This window comes from Electrophorus electricus, chromosome 11 (genome assembly GCF_013358815.1).
Source record: "Electrophorus electricus isolate fEleEle1 chromosome 11, fEleEle1.pri, whole genome shotgun sequence".
NCBI lineage: Eukaryota > Metazoa > Chordata > Actinopteri > Gymnotiformes > Gymnotidae > Electrophorus > Electrophorus electricus.
The window spans coordinates 12,209,057-12,221,231 of NC_049545.1; the positions used below are offsets into that span (position 1 = coordinate 12,209,057).

Here is a 12,175-nt window from a genome sequence, read left to right on the forward strand (position 1 = left end):
GAAGACGCGGACTAGAGAGGTGGCTCAGAACTGGCCCTGGATCAAATGGGCATTCCAGAGCAGCAGAATTGCGGAGCTCCAATTCGAAGTTTTTCCTCATTTATCTTTAGGAAACGGACTTCGGCAATGACGAGTTGGTATCTCGCATGTTCTGTTCGCCTTGGGAAAGCTTTTATGGGATAGCTACGAGTCTGACATCTTTTGATAGCCATCTTTTACAGACAAAAGAGGGCTACGAAGTGATAGACGACCGAGATTGCAGAGGTAAGCACTCTCATTCTAGCTCAGTTTAGAACAGTTTGTGGGCATATCCTACTGATATATCCATTTTACACGGTGTAATGTTTTAGTCAGGTTCGCTAACGTTAGTCCGTTGCCGAACTCTAGCTAGATTTAATGTAACGGAACGCGCGCGATGTGTCACTGGGATTTACGGCGGTTGCCCTCGCGCTTCGGTGCGTGCTCCACGTTGCCTAGCGGAGTCTTCTCAAGTGGCAAGCGAAGTTTGCTTGACTGGCCAATGCCTCCAAAATAAAATCACTAGCTTTGATTTTTTTTAATCGCCTTTGGGACATGGACACAATTCTCGTAGTTTTGACATTCAGACATGTGGGATCAGACCAGCTAGGTTAATTGTGCTGCATTATTTTGGCGAAGTTTAACTCTTACAAAAGGCTATATTCTGAACCCAAACGTGGGCTGTGTTGTCCAGATTATATTGCCTTTATGAATGTTAGGCATCGCTATACAAGTTGCGTCTGAGACGTTTTTGCAAGCCTCTCGTATAATTTTTAGGAATCTGGGACCTATGTTTTTATAAAACGGTTGTTTTACCAGAATAAGTAAGTCAAAGTGATATTTCAGTTTTTGTAGCATTCATGTATGAAGTTATACTTCAGTATCTGTTTATATATTTGAATATTGAATATACTGCTCTTTGACTAAAGATTTTCTGTCTGTACAGGGTTTAATCTATTGTGAGGCAAAATAGTGCAGGTTTGCTTCATTTATTTACAAAAAAACAAGCAGTGTTTGTTCAGGTTGTATTATATTTTTTCTGGGTGTATTTGATTTATATATTTAATGCCATTTCTGCCATAATTGCATGTCAAAAAAAGGGAAAAAAGTTAGTGGCCCGTATTGTACAGCATCTACCACCATAGCACTTCCTTCACTTTATTGCATTAAAGTCAGCTTGGCAAAGATCAGTTAGTTGAGGACCAAACCATCTGGAAAGCCAGCTGGGGTAAAGTAACCCATACCAAACTGTAAAAAAGACTTGTCACTTCTGAATCAGAACATGTGTGATTTTAAAAGAGAATAATGGAATCTGACTGATTCAACTGATTGGGTTTACTTTTAGTGCATTTATTTAAGCCTGATATTTGGAGCAAGTACTGTCATCATTCTTGAATGTGATATTAATGGTTTTCTTTAGTGACACAAACTAACATTCTAACATTCATAACATTCTTGCTGCAAGAGGCTGGACAAGACAGTACTTTTGTCAGTTAAATTTCAACCAAGACCCTTATAAAAGCATTGTTGCTCTAAACACCTCCAGAGCAGTCTGAACTCACCTATCCTCCTAGGGCAGCGCTCTGAAAGTGAGCAAGGTTACCACAAACATCTCATTTATCGGCCTCGGAAAAAGAAAGTGATTACGCCCATAATGTTGTCTGAAAGCCAGGCCACTCATTGGGACCCCATGAGGGTAGGCGTGCCGCGCTGAAAGTAACAGCAGAGGATCGTTTTTGGGTTCCGTATGGGGCAGCATTGCACTAGTCTTTTTGTGCTCCTCGAGGCTGGTCTTTGGGAGGTGTATCACCGTAACATTCTTGGTGAGGTGTTGTTGTTGTTGTTGTTGTTGTTGTTGTTGTTTGTTCATCCTGTGGAAATGACTCATCCCGCTTCCCGTTTTGTTTGTAACAATCCCATTGTTGTGGTTTATGGAGTACCTTGGTGTTAACTGCAATGGCTCATATAAGCCATTGTATATTTATCAAGTGTTTTATGAGCATACTCACTGAGAAAAAACAGTCACTAGCCACTGCTGACGGTGTTGTTCTTGATGGGGAGTGACAGTGACCGATTTATCCCTAAATCACGTTTCCACTGTGCCATTCTTTTGCCTTTTACCCTCTTCGGTCCAATTACAAACTAAGACAATGGCAAAGACCTTAACATTTCTATCCACGACACAGAAGTGATCTTGTGGTCTTACACACTGTCTCACTCTACCATGATGTGCTTTGTTGAGGTGTATGGAATGTGTGAAAGGCACAAGGACTTGTTAATACAGATTTGGCATCAGACCTATTATTTTTACCCATTCTTCTCTAATGCTTGGCATAGCTATTTATTTGATGCCTAATTAGAAGGTATCCTAGCTAACGGGAGACACAGGACATTGTTTGATTAGTAATCCAGCTTCATATGTGTAGCCTTACATTAACAATCAACCATGTTCCCTGCTCAAATTATTGTGCCTGTACCTAGGAGAAGACTTTAAGATATTCCACTTTTACTGCTCAGTTTACCTTATATCCTTATCCACAACACGTATTGTGTTTTTTAAACGTTTTTTTTGCAGATAGTGTCCCCCTGCTCTCTTGCACAGAATGACATTTGTTTACATGCTGCAGAGCATGACTGCTATATTTGACTTAAAGTTGAGCAATTAACAGTATGGAGCTGCAGCCTAATCAGTGTTATCCAGTTCCATACTGTTAATCTCTCTGCTTGTTCACTAGCTGGGTGTGAGTGTTCAGTCATGTCGTTAACATTCCTCCACAGAATATTGCCTTCTTATTCAAAGCCTTCTGTTTTGGCACAGCATAGCCTATGTCATGCACTGAGAATGCATAAAATGACCACCGAAAAAAAAGATGAAGGCCCATGAACACATTTATTGGTGCTGTCTAATACATCTTACATAACAACAATTTTCTGTGTCAAATCACAGTCTACATTTTATTGCATGTTCCTGACCTGTGAAATCACCTGGGCCTCACTTTGTTTTACTTGATAGTACAGCTTGGTATAATCGATATTTTTAATGCTTGTTATGTAATTCACTCGCCATGCAAATTGGCTGATTTTCAGACCATAACACTATTATTACGGGCTAGTGTGCTTAATGTTTTACTTTTGTTTCATTATTGTGAGTGTCTTGCTCCAGCTTTGTTAATTAGAACAAGCGTAACTGTCGTCACAATAAAGGTATTTTTTGTATGTGTGTGAGGAAATATTGCATGTTTAAACATGTTGTTAAAGTATATAGTGTCTGTATATAGTCTAAATAGTGATCCATATGCCCAAAATGTAGCTAACCAACCAGTATGCCAACATCCATTGAGTGTGTAGCATGTCTTAAGTTGAAAGCTATCCATATAGGCAGAATGCCAAATCTATTGTTAATGAAGAGAAAGGCAATAATCACTTCATACCAATCATAAATACTACATTTACATACCACAAATTTAAAGTTTTTCATAGAATAAATGTAGAAAAAGTAAAAATATAAATTTATTCTATGAAAAACTTTAAATTAAACTTGGTTTTATTTTAGTTTTAGTGTTATTGCAAAAATATTGTTCTCCCTGCTGGCAAAACTACCCAATTGTAAGATTACACACTTAACTGGCTAGTTAACATAAGTGCAAATCTGGCCCAAAATGGTACCGATGAGCGCAGTGGTAACTGCTGCAAGACTGCCATTGAGGATTTCCATGTGAGTGTTCTTGTTCTCTTCAGGGAATCAATGTTCTCATCAGGCTTGTATATTCACACTTGCCTTACCTGATCTTATCTGCATCTTCTGCCATACTTCAAGCTAACAACTAGACTGTTATGCTTGATGCAGAGACTGTTAGTTATAGTTTCTCTTGAATATGCAATATATTGAGGTTCATGTCCACACAGCAGAATGAAAAAAGTGAACAAGCAAACAAATAAATAAATACATTTAAGATCAATTTTGGGAAGGAAATTGCAAAACATCAGTGCAGGATCTTTATTATTTTAAATTATATTGATTCCAATTTTGGTTCCAATGTGAACAGATCAACTGCTTAATTATTGATACACAGTACACTTTGTCAGACACAATGCCTGAGCAGTGGTAACAAAGGAAAAACTTCAACAATTAGGAAGGGTTCTGCAAAACCTTTGTAAAGGTTATTTGAATATTTTGCATCTCTCATAGAGAGGATAAACCAGGTCAGCTTTGCGTTTCTGTGTGCTAGCATGTGGCATGGACATATATGAAGGAATCAAGTATAATTTTGTCAATAAAAATATCCTAAGCTTTTCAGCATGTTTGGGAGTATGGAAAGGACACTCAGTCCCTCCCTCCCTTATGCAAGCCAGAGCTGGGCTTTGTTTGTTTTTGTGACCATGATTAGCAAAGTCACGGAAAAAAAATATGCTAACTCGCATGGAAAAGCACAGCCTCCTAAGATGCATCTGATATTCTGGCACATTAGTGATGCATTTTATGGAAAAAAACAGCAGAGGGTGTGAAATAAATGAGAAGGACAAAGAGACTGTTTCATATGTGAAGTGTTAGATGAAAGCTTCACTGTGTGTGTGTGTGTGTGTGTGTGTGTGTGTGTGTGTGTGTGTGTGTGTGTGTGTGTGTGTGTGTGTGTGTGTGTGTGTGTGTGTGTGTGTGTGAATCCTCTGCCCTCTTAGTATAAAATTATTGATGTAGGGCAATGGTAAGTGTGCTAAATATCAATTTCTTCATTCAGGTTTAATTGTGGTTGTGAAGTCGATTAATTAAAGTTATCTGCCTTTTGCTTGTGTTGTCTATTTTTGTGTGCATGTCTATTTTATGTCTTATGCAGTACAGTGCTTATTGATCAGTTGTGTTTGTTTCTAAAATGGAAATGATTAATTACTCTGAATAGTGTGCATTATTTTACCAGGATATTTGCTGGTGTGATATGTTGAGAATTAACATGAATAGAGACATGATCTGACCGCACTGGTCAGCACTGTTGTCTATCAGCTACGGTAACCTGGGTTCGATTCCCGGCACAAGAGTTTGCACATTGCGCTCTGTGCTGTTGGGATGGGCTCTGTGCCCCACCATCCCCACCTCAACCCAGAAACGGATTAGGTGGTTTAGAAGATCGATGGACATGTGCCAACATTACCTAAATTATTGGGTGGACAAGTGATATCGCTAAAGTGTCATGGTCAGTTAGGCATTTAAATGCCCAATGCTGTGTACATTTACACAATGGCTCCCTTGTTACTGTTGCTGTAAAATTATGAAATTATGTTTAATACATGCATGTGCATACATGTGCACATATCTTCTCAACCTCTGATCCTTGTTTCATTATAATGGAGGAAAGAGGAGGGTTTGAACAATCTTTCTTCAGAGAGGAAGTGGTCCCTCCACCCAGGAACAGGCTTGGCAAACTTGAAGCTAAAGTATACCACAAATGTTCTCTGCTATTACATGTAGGCCCAGTCTTAACTGTGAAAGTGTCTCCAGTTGGTAAGATTATGTTTTAACATAGTTGAGTTTCATAGAGAGGCAAATGACACACACATACTTATCAGGAATGTCCGATGATTATCATAAACCATCCAGAAGCAGTAGAGATAAGTAGTGACATCTTAAATTGAGAAAAATAAATACACAAAATATTTTTTTGGCGGAGGGCCACACGCAGTCAAAGAAACAATAGTATCTGGCTATACTGTGTTGAGCACCATGTTGCAAAAGACGCATAAAGCAAGATGGTTGCCATAATGGTAATGTTTGGAGGATTTCAATGTTGCTTGCTGGAATCTGTTCAAGAAAATTAGTCATGTGAGATAAGACCTAATTGGGGGCATTTTTTTAAGGCATTTGCTATATTTTGTCACAGTGTTTTTATCCCAGCTATTGCAATCAAATGTATCCTAATGAACTTGATGTGTGATGTTACAGTCAAGTCAAGTATCATTTCATGTCACTCAAAGAGTTAATGTTAACTAACATTAATTCTTAGTGTTAAATTGTCATTGTATTAAATTTTACATTTAATTTTATCATATGCACTTTTGTACAAATGTTTATTATCTACTAATGTAGTGCTGAAGATGTTGTTAGGGTTTGCCTCTGTATATAATACAAGGGGAACATTAGTTCTTGTTACCCAGTGCTGCATATTATAATATTAATAAAGTAGAATTCTGGAGGGTTACCAATGCCAGCTATTTCTCAAGTAATTAAAACTGTTCTGACACATTTCAAATATGTATCCACATTGTAAAACATTATTTGTTGGTTTACACTCCACAGGCCTGCCAGTGGGCCCTCGCTCTCATTTCTCACTCATGTACCTACATCTCTTTCCTCTTAATGTCAGTGTAGTTACTGAATAATTTACAGTAGTTACTGAATAATAAAACTAAAGCATAAATCTATTTTATTATTAAGGCAACCACATTACTTACTTTAGCTTATATATTAATTGAAGCATAGCACAGTAAAAACAAAGTTTTAACTTTAACTATGTGTTATTATGTTAACACAGTATAACAGATTATGTTATTTCAACAACAATGGTCAATCTAAATTCACCTGGGGGAAAAAAGCGAGTAAAATGAGCAGGTTTTTGTATAATATTTGGGGATAGTATAACAATGATTTCAAAAACAGCAAATGTTTAAAAAGCTAGGCCCATAAGCAAGATTCTTGGTCATCTTTTTTACTCAAAAGAAGTCAAATTCTCTTGGTAATAAAACGCAGGACTTTTGGTTGGGCTCAACTTCCTGACACTGACCTGTCAATGCCGGCATAACTCGCTTCATTTCTTCAGAACTTGTGCAAAGCTTAAGCAAATTTGCTGTAATGGAGATCTGTTCTTTTAATTAAAAGGGAAGATAAAATCAATTGCCACTGTATGACCTTTGACATCTTTTAGAGCAGGAAAATTGGAGATCCATGCCTCTATATTGTGTTCCGTCATGAATCCTCCCTAAATTAACAAACATTGCATGACCTACAGAGACTATGGGTTCAAATAATGGTGTTCAGTTTTACAATCTGGTTAGGCCTACTGTGTGTAATGTACACGCCACACTTTCCTAGTTTTAAGCTTCCAGAGAAAACTCTATGCTCTGCCTCATGTCTTCCTCTTTAAGGGTGATCATTTTGAGCCAGTATTCTAAGAGAAAATGGGGATCTGGACAAGATCAAGTTCTTTCCTTGGATTTGCATAACTAGCACAGACGGACCACTTGGATTTAAACAAGGTCAGCTCTGTCTCAGTGAATAAAGGAGAAGTGAGATGACTTACTGTCTGACTTGAACTTTGAACAGACAAGAAGCAAAAACTGACTGCTATTCTTGTCAGTCTACATATGTGTCATATGTGTCTGTGTCCAGTAACTCCATTCATCAGTATTTCCTCCTAGCATGTGTCTACTGCCATGACAGGGAAGGTTCTTAGTCAGGTCCAGACTGGCTCAGTAATGCTTTACATACCAGCAGATCAGCTGGGAGTAGATCCTTGCGTTCATTTATAGCCGTGGCCTTGTGTCCCTGCATATCTGCCTGGCAACTCTGTGCTCACCGTATGACTTTACCGAGTACGGTCACACTTTATTACACATGGGTACACTTTTCACTGTACAGACTTGCAAATGCAGACTGTACTGCTACACCCACTCTTGCCATTCATGCGTAACATGCTTCACACCCCGTCTCCACCTACCAGGTGTACAGTTTATGAACAATTTAGAGCCAGAATTACCATCGCGACATATTCTGCTTGTAATTAAGATACAGTGCTATAAAATAATTGTGAGTAAATCGCTGGACACTATTTAATCTACATATGCACATTTTCTAAATGTTAATAACCAATACACCATTAAAATGGTGCATCACTGTTTTTATTAACAGGCACTAGTTTTAGTAGTGGTTAATTCTTGGTTTCTATTTACCAAACAGGTCTGAGTCTCCATTCAATGGAGAAAGTGGGGAAGATGTGGAGCAGCCTCAAGAGCAGATGTCAAACCCTCTTCCACACCCATGGTCCTGAACCCAGTGTATGCAGCCTAGATATGGATGGTGTCCACTGTGTGGTGGACCTGGGCCAGGGAGAAGTCAGAGGTGAGTCCCAGGCTGCTGGGGGCTCTGCTTCTGCACAGTTTCTCCGGGTGAGCAGGGGACGCCGAGGCCACAACTGTGTGGCAGATATTCCCCAGATTGTGGAAATCACAGTTGACAAGGAGAGCGAGGATGTGCGGAGGGTGCCGCTGGTACGCAGGGATTCCTATTCCCGGCATGCTCCCTGGGGAGGAAAAAAGAAGCACTCCTGCTCCACTAAAACGCAGAGCTCTCTGGAGGCCGATCGGCGGACGGAATGCTCAAGAGGAGGGCCAAGGAGGCGTGAGCGCTGCTACGGGACCAGTTCCATCCAGGAGATGGGTGAATCAGAAGTAGGAGGTGGTGGGCGGAGCCTAAGTGTCCGCTCCGTGCGGCAGCAGCTGAAGGATACAGTAGGCTTATGCCTGCCTCTGAATACAGGCCGTCGGCCCCGTTCGGCCGACGGCCAGGTTATTTCCAAGCGCAAGATCCACCTAACGGAGCTGATGCTGGAAACATGTCCATTCCCACCTGGCTCTGACCTGGCCAACAAGTGGCACCTCATCAAGCAGCATACAGCACCAGTCAGCCCACACTCGTCCACCGCATTGCTGGATGCTTTCGACCCAGCACGGCCCTCCCTGGAGGACGAAGAGGAGAGACTCCGCGAGCGACGCAGGCTCAGTATTGAGGAAGGTGTCGATCCACCTCCAAACGCGCAAATCCACACGCTGGAGGCCACCGCTCAGAGGTCTGCCCTCCACAAACTGGGACCAAAGATGGCACCCAGTTCTGGCGAAGGTCCCGGGGAGGCCAGGAGCCTGGGTGCTGGAACCTCCTTTTCAGGGGGTTTGACTGGTATAGTGGCACAGGTGGGGATGAGCACAGCCACACCATCCCAGCTTGCTGACTGCGACTCCGAGGAGGACTCGACCACTCTGTGCTTACAGGCACGGAGGCCTAAGCAGAGGCATTCCTCTGGAGATGGACACTCCTCCAGGCATCCCGGACCCTGGAAGGTTCACACACAGATTGACTTCATCCACTGCTTGGTGCCTGACTTACTGGCCATCACAACACTTCCCTGCTACTGGGGGGTGATGGATCGTTACCAAGCAGAAGCACTGCTGGATGGCCGGCCAGAGGGCACCTTCCTGCTCCGTGACTCTGCCCAAGAGGACTACTTATTTTCAGTTAGCTTCCGCCGCTACAACCGCTCGTTGCATGCGCGCATCGAGCAATGGAACCACAACTTCAGCTTTGATGCCCATGACCCCTGCGTCTTCCACTCCTCCACGGTCACGGGTTTGCTGGAGCACTACAAAGACCCGAGCGCCTGCATGTTCTTCGAGCCGCTGCTCACGGCTCCGTTGCACAGGACCTTCCCGTTCAGTCTGCAGCACCTGGCACGGGCCGCCATCTGCAGCCAGACCACCTACGACGGCATTAGCGCCCTGCCGCTGCCCGTGAGCATGCAGGACTTCCTCAAGGAGTATCACTACAAACAGAAAGTGCGTGTTCGCTGGCTAGAGAGGGAGCTGCCACTCAAGGTCAAATGAGGCCTGGCTGTTTGACCAACAGAGGCATGAGCTATGAAGGCGAGGGGGACTCTCTGCCAACGGGAATGTGCATGGATCAGATCAACACTCGTTGAGCTGGGGTTAGGCTTGTGGTAAAGAAATGTTTGGAACTGCCAATACACAGTTGTTTTAGTTCACACTTAAATCACATTCACATGGAATACACATTTATAATAAGCAGTTTACGCTACCTGGCAAGCACATGTTTTAACTGTCAAGCAGGTTTGGATTGGAATAGTTTGGTCCTCTCTGTCCAGTCTCTCTGACCATATCTACTGGATTAGCTTCAGCCTGCCTGCTACACTGTCTGCACACGCCTGCACTGTCTCTCCCATTTTACACCATGTGGTCCCAGATTAGTTACAGACATTTACTCACAAAATGGACAACATCCATTTCACTTCATTTAAATACTAACATTATACTCATAGTATAAGGTGTTTAAAACTAGCCTTACAAGGCTTATATTTAGTTATGTATTACACGATTATTTACTAAGTAATAGCTAATTTACCAGCAATAAGTTTAAATGACTTTGCCAAACCCTCTTGAGTGTTATGTTTCATGAGGCAGCATTTAGATCTCAGAACACAGGAAATGGACAGAGTTACACACTCACCTTTCAGCGCTGAGCTCGCCTTTTCAAGGGAGGCAGATCTAAAAGACACAGATTAACTGCATGAGGAGGAAATTGCCAGTTAGAGACAGTGATTCTTTCCTGTTACCCACCAGCTACACACATGGGACATATGGACACACAGACATAGTTGACCATGTGCCATATAATGGAAGGTTTGTTATCTAAAATTGGCTTGCAAAGCAGCGTCCTCTCTCAGCACAATTGCCATTTTCAATAGGATGTTGCTATGCTATGAGTGAGGGTCTCAACTGAAAAACCACAGGCACTTTGTCATAGTAGTAGTTCAGAAAAGAGCAGTGGACTGAACATATGCAGTGTCAGTTTGTGATAGTATTATTGACTATTTGTTACTTCCTCCCCCCATTTGGGGCATAACTTGAGTTCATGTCTTCAGAACTCACTATCATTATCTTCTGCCATACAGGGCATGAATCAGTGGTCTGTGTTTCACACTGATATGAAGTTTTGTAATCGGTCACCTTCAGTCTGAGCAGATGTTATATTATACAAATAAATGTATGTTTTAATCTGTCTGTGGTTTTAAGAGGACATGATAAAATGATATTTGCAGCTTGTACGATTACCTCACTATGTCTTTGCTATAGACACAGCATGAACATGGAGATATGCCATTTGTGTACTTGTTTTTAGTATTGATGTCCTGTTACCTTATCAGATGTGGTTAGTTCCACACTTTTGTTGCACTTTTACCCATTGTGAAGCATATAGCTATAATATGCTTCCTGTGTCATATTTTTGTGCACTAAAAATGAGATTCCTTTAACACTGTAAAAAAAAAAAAAGATGGGCTAGCCAATTCTTTTAATCATATACCCTACGATAACCTAATTTGTTGATATGAGTGATGAATATTTTTTATATGGGACAAATAAAGGCCAAGCTAACGTCAACTGTTCAGTTCACTGTCAAAGCTGGAATATCATATTAATATGAGAAGATGCTCAGGTCCACTATGAGTTCAACTTATGCATAATGGCAGGTTGCAATGGAAGCTGTAATTTAGTGTTTGTATTTTTGAGGATCATTGACCAAAGGGATGTTTGTGTGCTTTTTTTTATCATGTTCCCTAATTTTTATCTTGTTATTTGTTGAACACTTTCTTGGCACATTTCAAATTCAGGAATTGTCAGTAATTTTTCATCACAACATAAATAGTCTGTAGAAACCTAGTTTATTGAAAAGGTCAGTCCTCCGTGTTTGATCTACAAAAAAACGGAACGACTGGTTGTGGTTGACCCCCCCCCCCCCCCCCCCCCCCAAAAAAAAAACAAACAAACAAAAAAAAAAACACAACAACATTTAAATAAATTTCATGTTGGCACTGTAGGTTTGGAAGATGTTGATGTAATAAACGTTAGCCCCAGTGTTTTCAGTGGCAACCTGTGCCTTAAGCCTCTCATCTCCCACTTTCCCACTCCTGCTTTCTAAAGTAAGGGTTCTGAACTTTGGAAAGCTGTGGCCTGCTCACACGCAAACTTGGGACTTTCTGTGCTATAACTCAGCAAATGAGTCTCTCCTGGCAGAGTCCGACCCTGCCCTGCCCTACAGGCGCTAATCATGGGCTAAATTTACTAAGCTACCCTCTAAATTTACCACCTACTAAAAGGACCAGTCTGTGTTTCTTGATGGGTTTTCTGAAAATATAGAGTAGAGGGACTTTTTTCTTTTCCCCAGTCTGACCACATCCTCAGCATCACCCTCTTTCTTGGATATGTTGAGCTGAAAGCAAAAATTCTGTTGTTTGTGTAGTCTGCTTGGCCTCGACACTATTTGGGGGCTATTCTAAAGTTAGCATTAGCAAGAGGCTAACACAGGGCACCATTGAGACATTTTCAG

General features: G+C 41.3%; 1 protein-coding gene across 1 annotated transcript; it reads left to right on the plus strand.

The window, feature by feature from the left end:
* socs5b (suppressor of cytokine signaling 5b) lies at positions 1 to 11,482 on the plus strand. Its single transcript, XM_027002577.2, has 2 exons — positions 1 to 264; positions 7,961 to 11,482. The coding sequence occupies exons 1-2, from the start codon at positions 147 to 149 to the stop codon at positions 9,655 to 9,657; spliced, it is 1,815 nt and encodes a 604-aa protein (XP_026858378.2). The 5' UTR covers positions 1 to 146; the 3' UTR covers positions 9,658 to 11,482.
* Positions 11,483 to 12,175: the final 693 nt, after the last annotated feature.